The sequence below is a fragment of the Rhinoraja longicauda genome, chromosome 12 (genome assembly GCF_053455715.1).
Source record: "Rhinoraja longicauda isolate Sanriku21f chromosome 12, sRhiLon1.1, whole genome shotgun sequence".
Taxonomy (NCBI): domain Eukaryota; kingdom Metazoa; phylum Chordata; class Chondrichthyes; order Rajiformes; family Arhynchobatidae; genus Rhinoraja; species Rhinoraja longicauda.
Window position 1 is genome coordinate 35,707,578 of NC_135964.1, and position 23,732 is coordinate 35,731,309.

A 23,732-nucleotide genomic window follows, 5' to 3' on the forward strand; every position below is an offset into this window, starting at 1 on the left:
TCACTGCCTGCCATTCCGAAAGGGACCCATTTATCCCCACTCTTTGCTTTCTGTCTGTCAACCAATTTTCTATCCATGTCAGTACCCTACCCCCAATACCATGTGCTCTAATTTTGCCCACTAATCTCCTATGTGGGACCTTGTCGAAGGCTTTCTGAAAGTCGAGGTACACCACATCCACTGACTCTCCCCTGTCAATTTTCCTAGTTGCATCCTCAAAAAATTCCAGTAGATTTGTCAAGCATGATTTCCCCTTCGTAAATCCATGCTGACTCGGAATGATCCTGTTACTGCTATCCAAATGCTCAGCAATTTCGTCTTTTATAATTGACTCCAGCATCTTCCCACCACTGATGTCAGACTAACTGGTCTATAATTACCCGTTTCCTCTCTCCCTCCTTTCTTAAAAAGTGGGATAACATTTGCTATCCTCCAATCCACAGGAACTGATCCTGAAAAATGATCTCCAATGCTTCCACTATTTCTAGAGCCACCTCCTTAAGTACCCTGGGATGCAGACCATCAGGCCCTGTGGATTTATCAGCCTTCAGTCCCATCAGTCTACCCAAAACCATTTCCTGCCTAATGTGGATTTCCTTCAGTTCCTCCATCACCCTAGGTTCTCCGGCCCCTAGAACATTTGGGAGATTGTGTGTATCTTCCTCAGTGAAGACAGATCCAAAGTAACGGTTTAACTCGTCTGCCATTTCTTTGTTCCCCATAATAAATTCCCCTGCTTCTGTCTTCAAGGGACCCACATTTGCCTTGACTATTTTTTTCCTCTTCACATACCTAAAAAAACTTTTGCTATCCTCCTTTATATTATTGGCTAGTTTACCCTCGTACCTCATCTTTTCTCCCCGTATTGCCTTTTTAGTTAACTTTTGTTGCTCTTTAAAAGAGTCCCAATCCTCTGTCTTCCCACTCTTCTTTGCTATGTTATACTTCCTCTCCTTAATTTTTATGCTGTCCTTGACTTCCCTTGTCAGCCACAGGTGTCTCTTACTCCCCTTAGAGTCTTTCCGCCTCTTTGGAATAAATTGATCCTGCAACCTCTGCATTATTCCCAGGAATACCTGCCATTGCTGTTCTACCGTCTTCCCTGCTAGGGCCTCCTTCCAGTCAATTTTGGCCAGCTCCCGCCTCATGCCTCTGTAATCCCCTTTGCTATACTGTAATACCGACACTTCCGATTTTCCTTTCTGCCTTTCCATTTGCAGAGTAAAACTTATCATGTTGTGATCACTGCCTCCTAATGGCTCTTTTACCTCTAGTCCCCTTATCAGATCAGGATCATTACACAACACTAAATCCAGAATTGCCTTCTCCCTGGTAGGCTCCAGTACAAGCTGTTCTAAGAATCCATCTCGAAGGCACTCTACAAACTCTCTTTCCTGGGGTCCATTTCCAACCTGATTTTCCCAGTCTACCTGCATGTTGAAATCTCCCATAACCACCGTAGCATTACATTTGTGACACGCCAATTTTATCTCCTGATTCAACTTGCACCCTATGTCAAGGCTACTGTTTGGGGGCCTATAGATAACTCCCATTAGGGTCTTTTTACCCTTACAATTCCTCATTTCTTTCCATACTGATTCAACATCTCCTGATTCTATGTCACCCCTTGCAAGGGAATGAATATAATTCCTTACCAGCAGAGCAACCCCACCCCCTCTGCCCACCTGTCTGTCTTTTCTATACGTTGTGTACCCCTGAATATTCAATTCCCAGCCCTGGTCCTCTTGTAGCTATGTCTCAGTGACCCCTACAACATCATACTTGCCCATGACTAACTGAGCCTCAAGCTCATCCACTTTATTTTTTATACTACGCGCATTTAAGTACAACACTTTAACTTCTGTATTTACCTCCCCTCTCACATCGGTCACAAATGGCCCTGCCCTTAATCTCTTTTCCCCTCTAGAACTTCTGTTCCCATTCCTCCGAGAGTCTTCTGCAATATCTCCTGTATTCCCTTTAACCTCATCTTCATATTCACAATTTGTTAACCCCTCCCCCCCTCTACTTTGTTTAAAGCCACAGGTGTCGCACTAGCAAACCTGCCTGCCAGAATGTTTGTCCCCCTGCTGTTAAGATGTAACCCGTCCCTTTTGTACAAGTCACCCCTAGCCCAGAAGAGATCCCAGTGGTCCAGAAATCTAAATCCCTGCTCTCTGCACCAGCCCCTCAGCCATAAATTCATACCCTCTATCTCTCTGTTCCTGGCCTCACCAGCACGAGGTACCGGTAGCAGTCCAGAGATAACCACCTTCGACGTCCTACTTCTCAGTCTTTTTCCTAACTCTCTAAACTCCTGCTGTAGCACCTCCTTCCTCTTCCGCCCGACGTCATTCGTGCCCACGTGCACAACGACTTCAGGTTGATCGCCTTCCCTCACTAGGATTTTCTGAAGCCGGTCCGTGATGTGCTGAACCCTGGCACCAGGGAGGCAACAGACCATCCTCAAGTCCCTCCTGCTGCCACAGAATCTTCTGTCCGTCCCTCGGACGATGGAGTCACCCACCACTACGGCTCTTCCTGACTTCGGTCTCCCCTGTCGAGTATCCTTGCCAACAGGTCCGCCACTCGGACTGGAAACGTCTTCTGCCCCGACAGTTCCCAAGAGGGTATACCTATTTGCAATAGGCACAGCCACTGGGGTCTCCTGTAGTCCACGTCCACTCCCCCCTGAAACAGTCTCCCACCTTCGCTCGACCTGGACCCTTGGCGTGACAGCCTCACAATAGGTCCTGTCGAGGAAACTCTCGCATTCCCGGATGGCCCTGAGGTCATCCAACTGCCTCTCCAACACCACACGTCCATTCAGGGGCTGCACCTGGACACAATTCTTGCAGGTGTAGCTCCCAGAAGCTCCAGCGACGTCCCTATCCTCCCACATCCTGCAGGAAACACACTGTACCAACTTTTCCGCCATTACTTTGTGTCTATAAACAGTTCAGGCTTAAAACAATTGTAACCTCCTCACCTCAGCCTCCTCACCTCAGCCTCCTCGCCGAAGACTCGCAGCCAAAGACTCGCACTTTTCTCACTGAGCAGGTACTTACTTTCAGCCAACGGTCGTCCTCTCTCCAACTTCCCGACCTTTACAGACTGATTAACAGTGCCCTATTGGCGCTCTTTTTAAACTGCCGTTCCTCCCACTATTAACAGGTACTTACTTTCAGCCAACGGTCGTCCTCTCTCCAACTTCCCGACCTTTACAGACTGATTAACAGTCTGTAGATATAGAAGTAGATATGTAATGTGTCAATTCTAAGTATACAATTTGCCCAGAAGAGACAATAGCACTTTTATGTTGATTTGTTTTACCCTCATTCTTTATTCCTCTGATAAATTAATCAGTATGGCTGCAGATAGCCGGTGGCACTAAAACACCAAAATCATGTGGAAATATCTGGAAGGCAAACACACACTGCCATGGCTACCAAGATCATGTCTGAACTTCAATGAGGATGCATTGCTCTGATGGCTGGCAAAATTCCAAACCAATTTTTCAAACAATAAATTACCAAGCCTTGCTAAGGGAATGGTAGGATTCAAAGAAAATCCGAGGGAGCAATTGACATAATTTACAGCGAACCTTGGAGCAATTATCAATACCAAAACCAGTAAAGAGTCTGGGTAGAAAATATTGACATGCTCGTAATTAAAGAATTGCAAATGTTCATATAGAAATCAATTATATTTATGTAGCAGTAATTAATAGTTTTTTTGCTTGATGTGTGTGCATTACAGTACTTTAATAGCTATTCCACTTTGCCTAAGAAACAACAGTTAATTAATTAGTGTGGAGAATCAAGAAATATGCCAGACGTCTTTCGTGCCAAGAAAATGTCTTGCAGAGCCCACAGGACAATAATAAGTGTCTGCACATTAACAAACTCACAGAGCTGATAAAAGTTCTTAAATGATTTGCTGGCAATCACTGCTTCGAGTTTCCTTATTGCATGGCACCCGCGCTATATTCTGTGCACGAACTCACTGAGCTACGATACTAATGAATGCAAATCACCTCACTAATCCCTGCGATGAGAATTTGCTCAAGAAGCAAACGTCCAGTCAACTTTAACAGCTATATGGACGTATTGTGCAAATTAAAATTTAAAATTAATTCTGAATTATTTATATTTGGGATAGATATCATCTTTCAAATCCCCCCCCAAAAATTCAGCACAGTTTACATTGCTCCACTGAAATATTTAAAAAGTTGTGAAAAGCTAGACTTACTGGATCATGCCTGCAGTAATTTACTCTGACCACTCATCATATATTCATTGATGATAAGCAGAATAACGACATTGGCACATTTACTATGCAGTAATCCCCTCGACACACTTTTCAATTTTCAATTGTTGAGAAACTGGAACCTAACAAGCAAAACAGGGAATTATGCAATCTTCATCAAAATTAAGATATTATGGTGCTTGGGGATACACTCTATGCTAATGAAATTATGTCTGGGCCAAATTTTAGCACTCTCTTATGGAAATTGGACATCGAATCAAGTAGGAATTTTAAAATGTGCTAATGGCAGTGCATGAACTTGCAACAGAAAAGCATTTGATCGTTCATTGTCTGACAGGATCTCCATGCTAACTTGTTGGTTGAATGGTTCTCTTGTGATCGTATTAACTGCAAAGCGCAGTCAGGAGCGTTATGCTACCCATAAAGTAATGCAGAGGGAGAGATATACAATTTTGAGGGCTAGAGATTCAATACCATTGTATTGTTACCTGTAGTCCAGATATCCACATTTTTCAGTGAATAAGAGTTAGGTGTAGATGGCTTCCCTTCCTAGTTTGAGAATTGCACCAACCTATGCACTTCATGCACACTTAAACCTATGTCCTCTGGTTCTTGATTCCCTTACACTGGGTAAAACACTCTGTGCATGATTTTATACACCTCTTTAAAATCACCCCTGAGCCACCTGTGCTCCAAGGAATAAAGTCCTCGCCTGCCCAATCTCTCCCTCTAGCTCAGACCCTTGTCTGACAACATCCTTGTAAATGTTCTCTGCACTCTTTCCCACTTAATTGCATCCTTCCTGTAGTAGGGTTCCCAAACCCGAGCATAATATTCCAAATGTGGCCTCACAAACGTCTTGTACAACTGTAACATAACTTCTTAACTTCTATACTCAATACCCAAACCGATGAAGGCCAATGTACCAAAAGCATTTTTTATCACCCTTTTGACCTGTATCACCACTTTCAATGAACACCTCAAGGAGTTTTACTATATTCAACTCCATGAGCCAGTCTTCAGCCCACTTGTCCAACTGATCAAGGTGCTATAAATTTTGACACCATCTTCGGTGTCTACGATATCACCTATTTTTGTGTCATCTGCAAACGTATGCAACTTTAGCTTGTTCGTATGAGGGAGCCGTAGAAAGGAAATTTATTTAAATCACTATTTGATCTTCCTCTACTGAAATTAAATCAAGGCATAAACAAATTTTTCGTAATTTCTCAAAATGCAAAGTAAGTTGTCACCAAACAAACTCACTGAAGACTCTTTATATTCCAATTCTTGCTTCGTAACATTTACACTGCCAAAAGTAAACTTTTCAGATAGATTATAGCAACTCACAAATAGTATTCTTCTGACATATAAATATTCAGCAAAGCTGGTGAACTATTAGGCCAGTAGGCAGCGAATTTCAATGCGCCTAATATTAAATGGGATTGAATTAGTCCTGAAACCATGGAGAGTATAGGATTCTTGAGGAAAACCAAAGAAGATGTTCGGATAATATCAGTGGAGCAGCATTATGGTATCAGTGACTATGTCAGCCAGGTTGTGTCTAATTATGGAAAAGAATAGACCAGATGTAAAAAATTTAAATTGGGGGGAAGCCAGCTTCACTAAGATGGGATATGATTTTAACAAAAGTGGCGTGAAAACAGCAGGTTGAATTTAAATCCATGTTCAACTAATGGGAGATATTTAGGAGGGGATAGTAAGGATTTAAATCACAAATGTTCCAAAGAGAGAAAGTTCGGGGCTCCTGGAATATCATCATCATCTATATACTAAAACTTGTTTGTTCGCTTGTCCCTGAACTACAGCCAAAACGGTACACGATAGCATGACAATTTTAGGCCCACCTTACTCACCGTCGTCCTCTGGTCCCATGGAAGAAGTTTCATTGAAATTGGTGTTATATTTTTTAAGTTATTCACGTTTTAAAGTTTAAAAAAACACGCATGCACAGTTGGGGCTCCATTGATCCAGTACTTATGTAAGATGGCCGCCGCATCTGCACGTGCGCAGATCAAAAGCGTCTGCGCCTGCGCAGTTGGGGCCCGTTGAGCAGGGCTCGACCGTCAGTCCCATGGGGGCAGGCTTGCCCGCTCCGTAGCGGTGGGAGAGCCAGACCACCGGTGCCGGGGGAAGCAGCCTGGGCCTGGGCCTGGGGGGGTGGGTGAGGGAGGTGGGGGGGGGGGGGTGGGTGAGGGAGGTGGGGGGGGGATGGGAGAGGGATGGGGTGGAGGAGGGAGGGGGGTGGTAGGGAGAGGGGGGAGGAGGGGAGGGAACGGGAGAGGGGAGGGAACGGGAGGGAGGGGGAGGGGAGGAGGGTGGGGGAGGAGTGGGGGAGGAGAGGGTGCTGCACCAATGCAGGAGAGGCAACCCTTGGGGAGGGGGGATAGGGGGATGGAGGGAAGGGAGGGAGGCCGGGAGAAGGGAGGGGGAGGGTGGAGAGGGGAGTGGGGAGGAGAGGGTGCTACCCCTATGTAGGAGTGGTTTGGGCCCAATGGGTCCACTTGGTCTAGTGAAATATAAAGGTCAGATAAATCAACCAAAACACACAAAGGGAAAGCTAATGTCAAAGCTCAGTACTTCCAGACTAACAGGATATGAAATTGCAGGGTAATAATAAAAATGAATTTAGGAGAGCAAAATTATGGCTTGAAAAGATATGGGCAAATAAAATTAAGAGAAACAAATTGATATCATATTGTGAAGTGATATGGTCTTAGCTGCAACTGCATTGAGCCAGGTTCAAAGTTAACGTGGTCTCAACTTTACAGGTGACCCTTGCATTATTGCCATTTGGGTTATGGAAATTTGCCCTTTTAGAATTCACAAAAATCACTACCTAAAAATATGAGATATGGAATTAAATTTCCTACCACAAATTTTATGAGAAAATAAATAATTCAACATAATAATTTGCTTTGACAGATGGCATGGTGTCAAGTTATGGAAAATCTCAATCTAGCCTGTTTTCTAGGAATGCTAACTGTTGGATCGCAATGGGTCATCTGTATTGTTACAGGAAGATGTGGTCTGAAGTATAACTGAAATGTTGCAGGTGTAGATGGTTTTTCCTTCTTGGTCTGGGAATTGCAACACTTAGTGTACATTTAACCAAGTCAACCATCAGAAAAACATCACTGGATATGAGGCAAGAGAGTGGAAATATCTGAAGGCCAAAAGACGAGGAATTCTTTGTGCATGGCAACATTTAGATATACTACATGATTCAACTTCAGTAATAAAAAGACAAATGTAAAGGAAAATTGGGAACCTAGTGGGAGTTTCAAAAAGTTATTGTTTATCCTTTAGGGTCCTCTACGTATAACTTACTATTGCACAGACTTGACTTGCAATTGCCTACCATATTAATTCTTTACAAGCCCTGCTCCATTGTTATCCTAAGTGCTCCTAATCTCTAGCCAGTGTTTTACCCAACCTTTGCCTCCACTCACCAAATTGTACTCCAGCCTGTCCTTGATCACTCCGCCTCTACCCCCACCCCGAATCTTGCTCTCCTCATTGCATTTCCTGGAGAGGTTACTTAAAGTTGGAGAATTCAATGTTCACTCCATTGGGTTGTAAGCTACCCAAGCAGAATATGAGACGCTGTTCCTAAAGTTTGTCTGTTCCTTCTCTCCAGAGATGCTGCCTGTCCTGCTGAGTTACTCCAGCTTTTTGTGTCTATCTTCGGTTTAAACCAGCATCTGCAGTTCCTTTTTACACAAGGAGATGCGGAGGCAGATGATGATGCCTGATATTGCACATGCCTTTCTCCCGAGGTAGACAGTCTCAATTTTCATTGTATGTGAAAATTAATGAAATCCAGGAGCAATGTAGGAGAGCTAAAAAACCTTTGGAATGTAAAAGATTCTTTATAGGTGCTGAGAATACTGTTGCTGCGATGCTGGTCATAATAGTGCACAGTAAATGCATGTTACCATGGAAACAAGAGCAGCAGAAAGTAGACTATACTCATTCAGACCTGGTTACAAACCTGTCTACAAGGCTGACATTATTAGTTCACAAATCACACTTAAAAAGATAATGCAGGAAGGATGCCTGCCCTCTCCTTTCAGTGCTTAGGACAGTACTGAGTTGGAGTAATGGGATCTATCAACCCTACCTCCAGCCAGCAGTTCCTTGCAGAACCATTGGCTGTTTGCTGTTCATTCTTCAGCTTGGTTCCCACTTTCATGCCTGTGCATTTAAAGGCGCAGTCGCAGAAGAGCTGGAGATCAGATTCTACCATTCATGTATACAGTGCAGTGGCCAATTTACCTACCAACCTGCAGGTCTTTGGAATGTGGGAAGAAACCAGTGGACTCAGAGGAAACCCAAGTAATAACAGGCAGAATGTGCACACTCCACACAAACTCAGGAATGAACCCATGTCTCTCAGTTGATTTAATAATGGTATGTAAGTATTTTAATTAAATATATGTTTTAATTTATTTTATATATTAACTTAAATCTATTTGAATGTTTTATTAAATATCTCTGACGATCAAAAACGTCTTCACAGGCCTTTGGCAGGATATGCTGCCTGAATCTTAGTCACCCCTTACAGCCTATGCCTCTGTGGTTTATCTCGCAGGATCAGCTCAGATACAAGCAGTCAGTGTGGACAGGTGGACACTGCAGGTGGCAAACCCAATAAATGGGTTGCTTGCCAGGCGACGGTCTTTTTACTTGTAACAACATCATTCATGTGGTGCTGGGAATGATTGTACATGTTAAAACAGAAGGAATAATTTCTGCAGGTTGGGCTTATAGTTAGCTTATAGAGAAAAATACTTACTTTTACATTCTCAGGCTGACTCAAAGTATTTCACAGCCAATGAAAGACACTCAATTAAGAAATAATTAGCTACAAAGGCAGTTCTCACAAACTTCCCTGTAAGAAATCTGGTCTTACACAGGTATCAGCATGGTGCTGATTTATTACAGTGCTCTTGCTCTTCCAATCTGAACACCCACAAGATGCATCCCCTATACTTTTAAAACAAGACATATTTTAGAGCTGTGCGCTGCTTTGCCGGAAAACCTGCATGAAACCCTGCCTTCCATTGTTGCTTATGCTGCAAGGTATCGCTAACAGCTCAATGTGGAGAGGCTACCTGTGAGTGCTGGTGTTGGCTGGACTAGGAAAGCAGTGACAAACATTTAGTGCAGAGATGAGGGCATCAGGGCACCGTGGCGAAGACTGTCATTGCTGGGACTGCCAGCAGCTGCTTCATGCATTGACAAACCACCCAGATCCTACGGTCTTGCTCAAACCATCCTTTGAATAGGATGCAAACTGTTGGTTCCACTTCTCTTTCTGTGGCTACACAAGTTTAAAGGCCAGTACTCACCACAGATGTTGTTGCCTGATTGAGAAATCACCAGGCTGGGAAGACCTGCGCGATTGCTGTCAATCCTCAGCACTGCCAACCAGGAAGCACATCTCTGCGCTCAGTGGCACTGTGGAGCAGCAGTAGAGTTGCTGTCTTACAGCGCCAGAGACCCGAGTTCAATCCTGACTATGGATGCTGTCTGTATGGAGTTTGTATGTTCTCCCCGTGACCTGCGTGGGTTTTCTCTGGGAGCTCCGGTTTTTCCCCACACTCCAAAGCCGCACAGGTTTGTAAGTTAATTGGCTTGGTATAGCTGTAAATTGTCCCTAGTATGTGTAGGATTGTATAAGTGTGCGGGGATCTCTGGTCAGAATGGACTCGGTAGGCCGAAGGGCTGGTTTCCGCACTGTATCTCTAAACTAAACTAAACTAAACAGCTTAACACCAAATCTAATGGGCAGTATATCTAGACTAGATGCTGGATTCAGACTAGATTGCTGGATTTAGCCCAGGTTCCTGGCACAACAGCATTTCAGTAAAGCATCTCTACATGTGAAGTACTATAAAATAATTTTAGGTGCGATTCCATGGATGGTCTTGTTCCCAAGGATGCACCCTGAACACGAAGCAAGGTACAAGTTTATTTCTAGATTGTGAGATTGCTCCCAAGTGTCAACTCAACAGTGCAAACTGGTCAGCATGTAATTTCACATCAAATCACCATTTTAATAAATTAAGTATATTGATCTCCAAGGTAATACACTAAGTGTTTACATAAATGATTCAGCTAAATAGAGATGATAGATTTTCAGCAAATTTGCATGCAGCCTAGTTTAAAAATTTTATTGCACAGATAATGATTTTCTTTACACTGCCGTATAACTTAAATGACTTTCTGTAGCCTGCATACCCCAGAGAAATGTGCTTACAATGTTTAATGGGGAATATAGGTGGGAGTTGTATTTAAACATTTGTCAAAATCATGCCAAGCCAGGGTGAACAGCGTCTTACCACAGTTTCTCCACAATATATCTGATCCAACTCCTTTCCCACCTTGCCAACATGGAGAGTCGCATGTTCACCTTAGGAAGAACTCTTAATGCACCTATGTGAAGTTCTAAATGTACAAAGTACTGTGTGATCACAATGCAAACCTAGTGCAAAACCAAACTTATTAACTAAAGCGTGAAGGGGTGAACTTACCTTTGTGGTTTGTTGCTTCCTCTGCGCTCTGAGCCTGTGGCTATGTTGTGTCAATGGCAGTGGTGGGGGAAACATTGAAGGACGTTTCATTAATCGTCTCTCTCCAAGTTGTCTCTGATGCTCTGTCAAGAAACCAGAATACAACATTAACACATGCCTTGTCAATTCTGCCAGATGCTGGTGTTGAAAAATATACGTGCCAGCTCAAACCGTGATAGCCTCCCTCTGATTTTCTCCATATCTGATGATCTTTTCTTGGAATGAGGCTTTCCATTCCAGGACATCTGAAATGTTCTCTTTTTTCAGAAAATACAGCCCCCCCCCCCCCGCTGAACCCACTATTGTTGACCACGGTGTTAGCCATATCTAAATCCTGCACTCTGCTCTCACCCTATCTGCTCCCAGCAGAACAGGGGTAAAGTTCCCTTAGTTTGTATCTTTCATCCCATCAGCCTCTACATCCAGCTCATCATTCTTTGACATTTCAGCCAGCTACAACATAATCCCACCGCCACTCACATCATCTTCTCCTCCCCACTGTGGATCACGCTCTCAAAGACTTCCTGCTTTGCTAATTTCTCCCCCTTCCCATGCACATTACCCTGCAACTGTAGGAGGTGCCACACTTGTCACTGCACCTCTTCCCTCACCTCCATCCAGGCCTAAACAATCCCTCTGAGTGAAATGAAGATTCACCTGCACCTTCTCCAACTTCATCTATTGCATTTGGTGCTCTCAACGTGGTCTCCTCTGCATTGGTGAGACCAAATACAGACTGCTTTGCTGAGCACCTGTACTCTGTCTGCTGTGGCCACCTGGGTCGCTCTGTTGACAGCCATTTTACTTCCCCTTCCCACACCGACTTGTCTGTTCTCAGGCTCCTCCACTGCCAGAGGAACAGCACTCATATTCTGCCAGGGTAGTCTACAATCCAACAGCATGAACATTGCATTCTCCAGTTCCTGACACACTCCTCTCACTGGATCTCTTTTCCCCACCTTTTGCTCACTCCTCCCTTCCTCCATTGTTCCTATCTGCCACCACCTCCCCTCATTCAGTTTCACTCTTCACCTTCCTTTCCTATCAGAATCTAAAATATGCAGACGTTTGCTCTCCAGCTGTGGCTACCTCCAACCTTCTCTCCCCCACCTGGCCGTTATCTGATAATCAACCCTTCTTCACCTATTGTTTGCTACCTCTTGCTATCCCTACCATCAACTTTATACTGGCTCCATCTCCTCCACCCTTTCAGTCGAGGTAAAGGGTCTCAAACTAAATCGTCAACTGTCATTTCTTACTAGAGATGCTGCCTGACTCACTGACTTCCTCCGGCTGCTCTTTTTTTTGCTACAGATTCCAGCATCTGCAGTCTCTGGTGTCGCCTTGAAAGTTCCCCCATCAATACCATACCTTAATTTGAATGACTGCAGAATGATTTTCCATGCAGAGTCAGTGTCTCTTCAGAAATTAAGTCTATATCTTTGTTTAGAGAGTGCACCTTATATCGAACTATTGATCACAACTGCCATAAGTTGTCAGCTGAACTACAGATTGGATCTTGGATTCAAGAGTCATGAACAAATTAGCTGGCACAATTCTCCTACTAGAGCAGTAATTGCACTTCATAATGAAGATTTTCCATTGGAATTTTGCGAAGACTCAAGGGTCATGAAAGATGCTTTATAGATATATTTTGCCTTTCGTACGTACGTCATCTGTCTGGATATTCACGGCACAAGATTATTTGCAATTTTACTGCTTGAATTCATTTACAAATTAGATAAATTCTGGGACTGATAACACAACAATGATACAATATCTGACAATCAGTAAATTGCAGAAGACTCAAGAGTGGAGTCAAAAGTATTTAACTGTCTTATGTACCGTAAATGGAACAATGAAATTCTTACTTGCTGCAGCTTTACAGGCCCATTAATGGAATAACACAACAAGTAAATATACAATTATCGGTAATACAATAAATTAATAATCAGTACCACTAGGTAACCAGATTGTGGTGACTGTTTAGAGGCCTCACAGTTCATTTGGCTTCCCACAATAATGTCTTTATGAGGAAGTCTCCATTACATAATTGTAACTTCCACTAAATTACAAATAGGCTGACTGGCAACGTGCAAGCACGATACCACATGTGAGTCAACTTCATTAACAAGGCTGCAATAAGTTAATGATGTGGCTGAACTTGCTTTAAAAAAAACTACTAGTTCTGTTTCACCATTGTCCTTCCATTGCTTCTCAGCTTTATTTAAACATCAGGTATCTCATGAAAACAGCCAAGTTATTTTAACATACTGTATGTTCTGAACAATCATAAAAGATAAAACTGAGCTGTACCAAAATAGGATTCTTAAACTGTGATTCAAATCAAGGATTTAAATCCCTGAATCGAGGATTTAAATTTCTCGGCCATAAATCCAAATAACATGAATGCTGGCGGTGGACTAAATAAATACTTAAATGAATTTTTAACTTTCATACGCAAAACATATATGGTGGTGTAATGAAACTTCTATTCTACAAAACTCTGATCAGAATGAACAATCTTGGGGAAAAGTTATAGTACTCTTGCACATTTCAATGTAGCCCCATTATGTGGAGCTAAGGAGGCTTTCTCTGCTCATAGCCCAGCAGAGTAGTGAAGAATTTACTGCATTAATTTGCACATATCCAAGGTCCAAGGAGTAGCAGTAGTGCCTCTCAAAGTGCTAAATTACTCAGATTTTTGCCCGTAATTCACATGAGCAGTAATTCACACTTTCAGTAGTGATGATAGAACTGAATTCACAGACAACTGTTCGCATTTCTGCCAACAGACACACACACACATTATTCCGTTAATCCAGAATTGAAGACAAAAGCGTTTCACTCGGTTTATGTTTCAATGCCAACAATACCTCTTTCACCCAGTTTGTGATAGCGACCCATTGTGGCACCGACTGCTCTTCTCTGCAGAATGCTGCCTTGCAGTATCAGCTCTCAGCAAGCTTCTCAGGAACGCAAACTTCACTGTGGCAGAGTATGGAGCCGAGGCTCCCAATCCGCAGGCTGCCAGCTGCACACTGGGCAACACTGCTGCCCAGAGAGACTATTTGCTTTGCACAGGACTTCAAAATGATGCTGAATTGATTCAGTCAGTGACAGCTTAGAATGAAGCTATCACGGGTTGCACCAACACAGCAGTACAATGGAGCTGCAGTAGTTTCTGATATCAGCCAGACAATTCATGCATTCCACAAATGGGAAGCTTGATTTTTAGCTTTCATTCATTTGGCTGTAAACAACAATTCCACAATTCAGAAAATAAACTTTCTTTCTGTGGGCATCGCTTTGATTATTTATACCAAGTCCTTCATCAGGACTAAATTTATATTTTACCCTTAGATTGCAACGAGACTTAGAGTGCTCCCAGTAAAAAGTACCTATGACTTCTAAAATATTTATAAGAGGAAGTTGTAATCTGTTGCTCCATGCAATATATTCTGTGATAACCACTCTTCCAGTGTAAAGTGATGAATTGAATGATAGGCCTCTGACCTACAGTGTTCAGCTGTTCTGCAGGCTGTGGGTGAGATTGTAAAGGGCCCAATCTTTGGTCTTACACCCCTAGGTGAATCGAGGACATAGGTTTTAAGTGAAAGGGAAAAGATTTAATAGGAATATGAGGGGTAACTTTTTCACACAAAGGATGGTGGGGATATGGAACAAGCTGCTAGAGGAGGTAGTTGAGGCAGGGACTATCCCAAAGTTTAAGAAACAGTTAGATAAGTGCATGGATAGGACATGTTTGGAGGGATATGGGCCAAACATGGGCAGGTGGGACTAGTGTAGCTGGGATATGTTGGCTAGTGTGGGCAAGTTGGGCCGGATTGCCTGTTTCCACGCTGTATCACTCTATGACTCTAGCCTCATTTTTTAATCACTTTCATCTCTATTCCTGATGACTTTGCCCCTGAACAATCATAACTCTTATTTGGTTGTTGCCTTTGATTATTTGCCTCCTCAAGTCCAAGGGGTGCATGCTTTGCATACATAATGCATCGCTGGTTTCCCTGGAATAGTTAGATCTAACTGACCGTGTACCATTCTACAAATCATAAACCTGTTTTTCTTGGAACTTTCTTCTGCATCACTGGCCCTTATGCTTTGTCCTAAGACCCTCCTCTTAACCTTTCTTCACTATCAAGTTTAATGCCCTTCTGATTATTCCTAGCTTGACTGAATTTCACTCCACTGTCATCACATTGCCATCATGGCCTCCCTGCTCCTCTCTCTGTCAAACATGCCTGTTCCCCTGACTCTCTTTCCTTGCCCCTATTCTAGCTGATATTCATAGCACCCTCTTTTTGCATTACATCTACCTTCTTCCAGACTTCTTCAAATACTATAACTGCACATCTCACTAGCTCCACTATTCTTTCCATCAGTCTCATCTCTAAACTCTTCTCTAACCAGACCCTGTGTTTATGCTCTACACAAGCCCATTGCCATCCTTCCTTAATACTTATTAGCATTACTCTTTATTTCCTTTCCCACATGCCCTTCACCCAGTTGACTTAAATGCACCAGAGTTACTCTAAAGATGCTGCCTGAACTGCTGAATTACTCCAGCACTTTGAGTTACTCACGATTCCAGCACCTGCAGCTCATTGTGTCTACATTTGCTTCATTCAGCTGCTGCCGTAGCAAGTTCCATGTTGTCACCACCCTCTTGGTATTAAAATTAGCCCCGAATTCTCACATGGATTACTTCGCCACATATTCTGCACATACCCTTTCAAAGTTCTACACATGTGTCTCATAATCAAGGATTTTCTTCTCGTACTGTACTGTTGACCACCCTGGAGACCTACAAATAGAATCATATGCCCCTTTTTCTTTCCACTCGACACTAGACTTCTTGTTGGCATCAGGATTTCAATCTACTATTTCACTAAGCAAAAGAAGCAATTCATTGCAAATGCTGGAAATTCAATCACAAAAACGCTGGAAATTAAATCACAAAAACGCTGGAAATATTCAGAGAGGATGAACAAAGTTAATGTTTCAGGTCAATGACCTTTCATATTAATGAGATAAAGTTAAAAAAAACAGGCATGTTTTAAGTTGCAGAAAAGGGAATGTGAATAAAGAAAAAAACAGATTTAAAGGGGAGTTTTAAGACACAGGCTGGTGAGGGATAGGTGGAAACATAAGGGGGGAAAAAATTAGCTTAAAACCTCCTCCCTCCCTCCTCCCCCAACTGGTCCCATCTGCCCAACACCCCCCTCTTCATTTGGTTTCACTACCATCCCACTCTCATCCCTTCCTCTCACTTTTTTTTATACTGGTTCGCTTCCCTCCACAATCTTGGTCCTGATGCAGATTCTCATCATGAAATGTCAACCATCTCTTTGCCTCCAGAGGTGCTGCCTGACCCGCTGTGTTCCTGCAGAAGCTCAATTTTTGCTTCAGAATTTGGTATCTGTGGTCTCTTGCGAATTCTTACCCCATTAGTTATTCTTTCAGATTGGTCCTAGTGACTCTGAACTACATTTCTTGACCTATATCCTTTTTACTTCCTCAATGTCATCAATCTCCACGTGCAGACTTGGTGAACTACGCCTTGGTACCTTCAATCTTCAATTGCCTTATACTGCCCTAGCCGGTGTTTTAATATCAACTTTCCATATGTCAGCTCATACAAAACGCTGCTGCCATTCCCATCCTGTCTTACCCTGCTTCCAGTGATTGCTGATATCTCCTGGGTAGATTCCACCAATGGCCCTGAATAGCCAGGTGTTGCCCAGTTGACAGTGTGGTTGCTGGCCATAGATCCTGTCCTGTTTACCCAAACTGACAAGATTCATAGAAAACATCAGTCTAAAAAGTAGGTCTCATCAAAATACCATGAATAAATCATTTCCCACCAGCAGCTGTGAGGACCTCTGCAATATTGCCACATTTAATAAGCCTGCTCAAATATTGTCATGTTCCCACCTTGAACTGCTTGGCAAGTTTCAAGAAGTGCAGGAATTCATGGATGTGATATTAATTTAAAAAATATGTTGCATCACACCCACTGAGCAAATAGCATGTGAAAAGGCAGCTCTCCGCTATTGAGAGGGCTGCATGTAGTCTTTTGTGCTTGAATTAATTACAGAAGGCAACAGCTCTCTGATATGTTCACATACAACCGCATCTATCATCACACAAACTCATGTATTCCTCAGGCAAAGGGTCTACCCGTTATTTTGAGCATAAGGGTGGGCTCATAGAATTCAATACATTATCATGCCTTTTTGATTAAGGGCAGATGTTTCTTTTTTGTTGCTATGTGTTTCTTTGAGATTGGAAACAAGCTGCAAGGGACAAGAAATCCACCCTTCCCAGGATGGAGTGAAACATTATGCCCACTAGGTGGCAGAAGATCCCTCCTGTGTGTAAATCTATCCCAAGCTCAGAAGCCTCCCATCAACCTTAAAAAATCAAGCTGAATAACACTGTATAAAATATCTCTGACCAATGTTCATTAACTGAAATGTTAACTTCATTTCCATCGTCTGTCATTCCCTAACCTGATGGCGTTTCCAGTATTATCAGTTTTATTTTTTGAGTACAAATTGACTAACAAAATCAAAGTACATTTAAATTAAATTAAGTTATCATTTGGTGTACCTTTGGAAATTGGGTTCAATCAGAGTTTATTTGGGAAAGAAAACCAGGTATAATTACATTCTGGAACACTGTTGTTTTCAAACATTAACAAATATATGAGGCAGAACTGTAAATGCACCAATGTAACAACAGGGAGAAGACCACTTGGCTGACCAGTCCAGGTCATTGTTAATTTTCCACATGATCACATTGATCTAACATTTAGCCATCCTGTTCCACATCCCAGATCCAGGTGAACCTTGAGTGCTGACAGTTTCTGCTCAGTTGGCTGCACTCTTGCCCCAGTTCAGAGGCTACAGATTAAAGATCTAGTCTGCAGGCTGGAGAGCCGAATCAAGGTTGACTGAGCAAAGAGAGTGCGACTGAAGTTCTGTCTGTCCTGTTAGGTGGAGGTAAAGGATCCATGGTTGTATTCTGTGAAGGCAAGTTGCAGTTCACTGGTTAACAAATCAAACAACAAAATTTAAGGGAAAAGCAATTTCTTTATCAGCTTGTGTGCAACTTGGCTGTTTCATTTTTACACTGTATACATCAAAGAAGATATAGACTGGCAACTTGGTAGATTCTATTTTACATTACCACACAAAGTCAAGATCAACAGTACAGGTCCTTAATTTTACGCATCTGTGATTTTGCCAGTGGGACAAGGGATAATATCTTTCAACGTAAACACAGTCATTTGGTTGACTTCAGTCAGGTTAATATTGGCTCAAGGTCTGTCTTCAACAGTGAGCACCCTGAGCTGAGCCAGGGCAAAAAAATAGACAGGATTCCTTCTCGAGATCACTGCCCATGCAGGAAAGTAGATATTGTACTTCGGGCAGAAAGAAGACTGAAATATGAGGGCTGTGAGTACTCTGCAGTCATACGAACACACCAGCACACATTAAGAATGAAAGTGTGAATTTTCATCGTCGGGGCATGTTTCATGTGTTTGCTGTAAATCAGAAAACATGAAAAGAGTGTAGAGAAGCTTCATAACTTAACCAAGCACTCTGACAAATAGATTTACAACTATGTCCATTACTTGGACGGTTATCTGAAATGATTTAATCCAAAGGTACTCAAGGGACCAGCAGGAAACTCACTTGTGCTGATGATTATAATTCAGCAATAGCTAGGATGAGGTAACAATGCACTTCAGCTGACAGGATGGTGAGCAGAATTCAATGATATTGACAGAAAAGTTCCTCAGCATATCTCTAAGACAGTGAAGCCCTTGTCAGCTGTTGATCTATTGTACAAGGAAGGATAAACAGATGACTTGGAAGTGGGTGGCAGCATAGACAGTGAAGTGAACAAGGTTATCCAAAATTGCAGGAGTTGGGCAACTGGGCTGAGGAATGGTTAATGATTTTAATACAGATAAGTGCGAGGTGTTGCATTTTGGGAAGTCAAACCAAGGCAGGACCTTCACAGTGATTGCAGGGCTCCAGTGAATGTTGTGGAGCAGAGGGATCTAGGTGTACAGGAAAATAGTTCCTTGAAAATGGCATCACGGGTAGATGGAGTGGTCAAAAAGGCTTGCGGCACATTGGTCTTCATCAGTTAAAGTATTGAGTGTAGAAGTTGGGACGTTATGCTGCAGTTGTACAGGACATTGATGAGGCCACATTTGGAGTATGGTGTTCACTTTTGGTCACCCTGTTATAGGAAAGAAGTTGTTAAGCTGGAAAGATTACAGAGAAGATTTACGAGGATGCTGCCAGGACTCGAGGGCCCAAGCTATGGGGAGAGGTTGAGCACGTTAGGACTTTATTCCTTGGAATGCAGGAGGATGAGGGATAATCTTATAGAATTGTATAAGATCATGAGGAGATTAGATAAGGTCAAATGCACAGAGTATTTTATCCAGAGTAGGAGAAATCAAGAACCAAAGGGCAAAGGTTTAAGGTGAGGGGGGGAAAGATTTAATAGGAACCCAAGGAGATATTTGTAGCAGGTACTATGACAAAATCAATATACTAAAACTCTTGTTTGTTCGTTTGTTTGTTCCAGAACTACAGCCAAAATGGTACATGATAGCGCAACAATTTTAGGCCCACCTTACTTACTGTTCCTTTGGTGCTAATGGAAGAAGTTTCAATGAAATCGGTTATATTTTTAAAGTTATTCACATTTTAAAGTTTAAATCTATCTCCTAGGGAGGGAGGTGGGAGGAAGGGGGGGTGGGGAGGGAGGGACAGGGGGAGGAGGGAGGATAAGGGGGGTTGAGGGGGATGGAATGGGGGGAGGAGTAGGGGGGAGGGGAATGGGGAGGGGGGAAGGGGAGGGGGAGGAGAGGGTGCTGCACCAATGCAGGAGGCTTGGGCCCAACGGGTCCACTTGGTCTAGTTTAAAATAAATTTGGACAGGTACATGGACATGATAGGATACTTAAGATAGACGCAAAATGCTGGAGTAACTCAGCGGGACAGGCAGCATATCTGGAGAGAAAGAATGGGTGACGTTTCGGGCTGAGACCCTTGTTCAGACACTCTTAACTCTACCTCATTTGGTTATTCCATTATTGTGCATTTTCGGGGGTTTTGCACCACTTCAATTTTCACAGCATTCTGCTGTTTTGGATTTGCCGTTGTATCTGGCATTGTAAATCTGAATTTGGGAAAGAGGGGAAAGCCACTTTACCTTAAAACAGTGAGCATCTTCAGCTAGATCTGGGGATGGAAGTAAGGGAAGACATGCCCAAACCTCCAACAGTGAATCATAACAAGGGGAATGTTCAATTTTTTGCGTAGTGAGACTTCACGTATCATGACAATTAAATAGAAGGTATCACAAAATACTGGGGTAACTCAGCAGGTCAGGCAGCATCTAGGAGAGAAGGAATGGGTGACATTTCAGGTCGAGACCCTTCTTCAGACTTCAGTCTGAAGAAGGGTCTCAACCCGAAACATCCCCCATTCATTCTCTCCTAGATACTGCCTGACCTGCTGTGTTACCCCAGTATTTTGTGATACCTTCGATTTGTACCAGCATCTGCGGCTATTTTCCGACTCCTCCATGACAATTAAATACATAGGTACCAATCCACAAATCCATAGCAGAATATTTTTGTTAAAAAATAACAAGTTACCAAACATGCATAGAAATGTTTGATCTGATGAAAAGTTTTTTTCTCTCTTTTCACAGAAACAGCATAAAATGGATCAATAAATATATTTCGCATCTCCTCTTTTCATTTCACGCTTCCATTTTTTTTCCTAATGCTAGCTTTTTTCCCCACTGCAAGCTTCTACATTGGCCCTGCTGGCATCACTGCACAATTGAGTGATTTCACAGTTTGGCACCAGTTGGCCTCTTAGCCCACCTTTCTGATAGAGATTGGACATTCAGGTACTTGAAGACCCAATATTCTTTATAGCTTCTGTGTTTTACTGTTTACTGGATAGGGGAGTGTATGGATGGGCGGGGGAGGGGGGGGGGGGGGGGAGGGTGCTTTGGAAATGTAGTCTGCTGTAATGTTAGAAACCACAGTGGCTGCCTCGCCAACAATGTGTCTGTCCTTTCTACTGTTTTTATTATTTTAAGTTTGTGTTAAAAGTATGTTTTAGTGTTTCTTGGTTTGTTTTATGTGGGGGGTGGGGTAATTAGGAGAAACTTTTTTTTCAATCTCTTACCTTGACGGAGATGCGATTTTTCTCCATATTGTATCTCCGTCCCCTCTGCGGCCTAACATCGAGGAATTGGTGGCCTTTCCTAGAGACCGGCCCGACGCTTCAAGCCGCGGGTGTGGCACGGACTTTAACATCGCGGAGCTGCGATCCTTTGCCGAGGATCGACTGTGGAGAGCTCCAACCACGGGGCCTGTGGACTTTAACATTGTGAAGCCCATGGTTTCTGGTAAGAAGAGGCCGACTCGGGAGCTCCATGCTGCGGAGAGTGTTTCAAACGTCCCGAAGCAGGGAGTTTTGATCATCCCGACACGAGGGCTTCAGACATCGGCGACAGTGGATGGTTCAACAGCCCTGACCGCGGGTGACAAAGAGGAAGATGATTCAACTGTATTACCTTCCATCACAGTGAGGAATGTGGAATCCGCTGTGGTGGAACTTTATGTTAAATTTTACTTTATGTGTGTCTTGTTGCTTTTCACTTAGTATGGCTGTATGGTAACTCAAATTTCACTGTACCTTAATTGGTACATGTGACAATAAATTAATCTTGATCTTGAAATCTCGAATCTTGAAATGCAACAGCCAAATTGTGCAATAGCACAAACAAAATAATAAAGAGCTGATCATATATTATGTGTAGAAAGGAACTGCAGATGTTGGTTTAAACCGAAGATAGACACTAAAAACTGGAGTAACTCAGCATGACAGGCACCATCTCTGGAGAGAAGGAATGGGTAATGTTTCGGGTCGAGACTCTTCTTCAGACAGGGTATTCTTTAGATAGTATATTAATCTACACCTTGGTTGAAAGCCGAGCATTGGGGGAGAAAGGGATAATTGAATTCTAAGTTTAATGGAATTATAATAGGTGTTGTAAAACAAACAGCAATGTACTGCTGCTCATCTCTTCTGATTGCTATTTCCATTGACTTCTCTGCAGTATTTGGTTGAATGACTACATCCCCTCCTCCCATACCATCTTACCCCTCCCTCCCTCATAGGCTTCCAGTTAGTTATGGGCCTGCATGTGGCCATTCATAATTTCTGGGTCAGTTCTGCTGCTTTTGTCAGTCACTGTTGCCCATTGCGTTCTGTCAGCCACTCCCAGCGTGTCCCCATTATTTCACAAGTGCTTTTCCCCACCTTCCCATCATGCTGTCCAACAGTTTCCACCCGGATTCAGCGAGATGGTCACAGTTTAAAAAGGGACAAAAATTCCATTTAATTCTCTGTGCGAGATAGTGGTCTGTCCAAAGCAACCAGCCTCAGTTGACCTTGAAATAACTTTACTTTGCAACCATAGCGCTGCATTACAAACAGCAATTCATCAGCAAAAAGTGGTGTACTGCGTTTCACATCCCATAAGTATGTCCAGGAAAGATCCAAGGAATAAGATGTAAACACCAATAATGTAAGATTCGAGCAGCGCAGCAATCAGTTTTCAGACTGATAACCAGAAGCCCCTTTACATCAATGTAGAAGTTCCAAATCTCCTAAGAGGTCTTCCTCAGTATCATTCCAATTGTACTCTGATGTTAAATTACCTATGCAGTCCATTGCATTCTGTCCAGTTGTGAAGTGCTATTTTCCTGTGCTTTATCAACAGTTAGATTGGGAATTTGTGCAATAAACCTACACAAGATTAGAGCATGTTCAGTAATTCTATTCATACAATGGAGAGTGGCTCAGGCAACATCTTTTTTATAGAGATACAGCACAGAAACAGGCCCTTCAGTCCACACCAACTAGCAATCCCTGCACTTACATTATCCTACACACACCAGGGACAATTTACAATTTTACCAAACCAATTTATCTACAACCCTGTACGTCTTTTAGAGTGTGGGAGGAAACCAAAGATCTCCGAGAAAACCCGCGCGTTCATGGGGAGAATGTGCAGACTCCGTACAGACAGCACCTGCAGTCAGGATCCAACCCGGGTCTCCGGCGCTGCAAATGTTATAAGGCAGTGACTCTACCGCTGTGCCACCATGCCACCCATGGAGTGATGGAAGGTAATTTACATATATTTTAACTAATTAAGTTGACTTTGCTGTATTTTAGTTGTTGATTTAAAGGTGTTTAATTTTTTGTTTCTGAGTATTATTACTTTGTTACAGCCTTTTTTTAAATGTCTAATAAATTTTAAAACATGGTCTGGTTAATTTGAAATGGTTTGAATATTTTTCAATTTGTGTGAATGTTGGCTATATATTGTTGTTAATGTAGAAAATGCAGCTGGTGAACAAAGATCTCAAAAGACATCTTTTAACTGAAATTATCATCAGTTACTTCATCACAAATTTTGCAATTTTCAATGACCTGCTCTTTTTAGATTATTTTCAAACTCGGCTGAATACAACCATGGTCTACCCCTGAATCCAATGGCGCACATATTTCAAAGAGATCCTGGAAGTTGGACTTTACAACAGATGTAAAGAAGATATTGTACACTGCATCTGCCATGTAATCCACGCACATATTTTGAAAACTATCTTTACTCTGCTGCAATTTTGCATGAGTGGATACAACAATTCAAATATTCACATAAATACATTTTTAGAAATATGAAAGAAATGGTTGATAGTGATACACATTATCATTGGTGTCA

The 23,732-nt window shown here is 42.6% G+C and overlaps 1 protein-coding gene and 1 long non-coding RNA gene across 6 annotated transcripts in view; one reads left to right on the forward strand and one right to left on the reverse strand.

Annotated features, from left to right (window-relative positions):
• The window catches only part of LOC144598908 (uncharacterized), a 71,505-nt gene that overhangs the window by 47,393 nt on the left and 380 nt on the right, over positions 1-23,732 (forward strand). Inside the window, exon 2 of the long non-coding RNA XR_013547930.1 lies at positions 22,961-23,136. This is a non-coding gene — a long non-coding RNA (uncharacterized LOC144598908). The remainder of the gene's footprint in view (positions 1-22,960; positions 23,137-23,732) is intronic.
• The window catches only part of LOC144598907 (actin remodeling regulator NHS-like), a 351,767-nt gene that overhangs the window by 38,919 nt on the left and 289,116 nt on the right, over positions 1-23,732 (reverse strand). For 4 of the 5 annotated variants that reach the window (XM_078409482.1, XM_078409481.1, XM_078409480.1 and 1 more), the window contains exon 3: positions 10,830-10,951. In XM_078409482.1, coding sequence (XP_078265608.1) covers positions 10,830-10,951 — 122 coding nt within the window. Of the gene's footprint in view, positions 1-10,829; positions 10,952-13,744; positions 13,898-23,732 lie in introns of those variants that run through there. The other variant, XM_078409483.1, reaches the window with a different exon arrangement.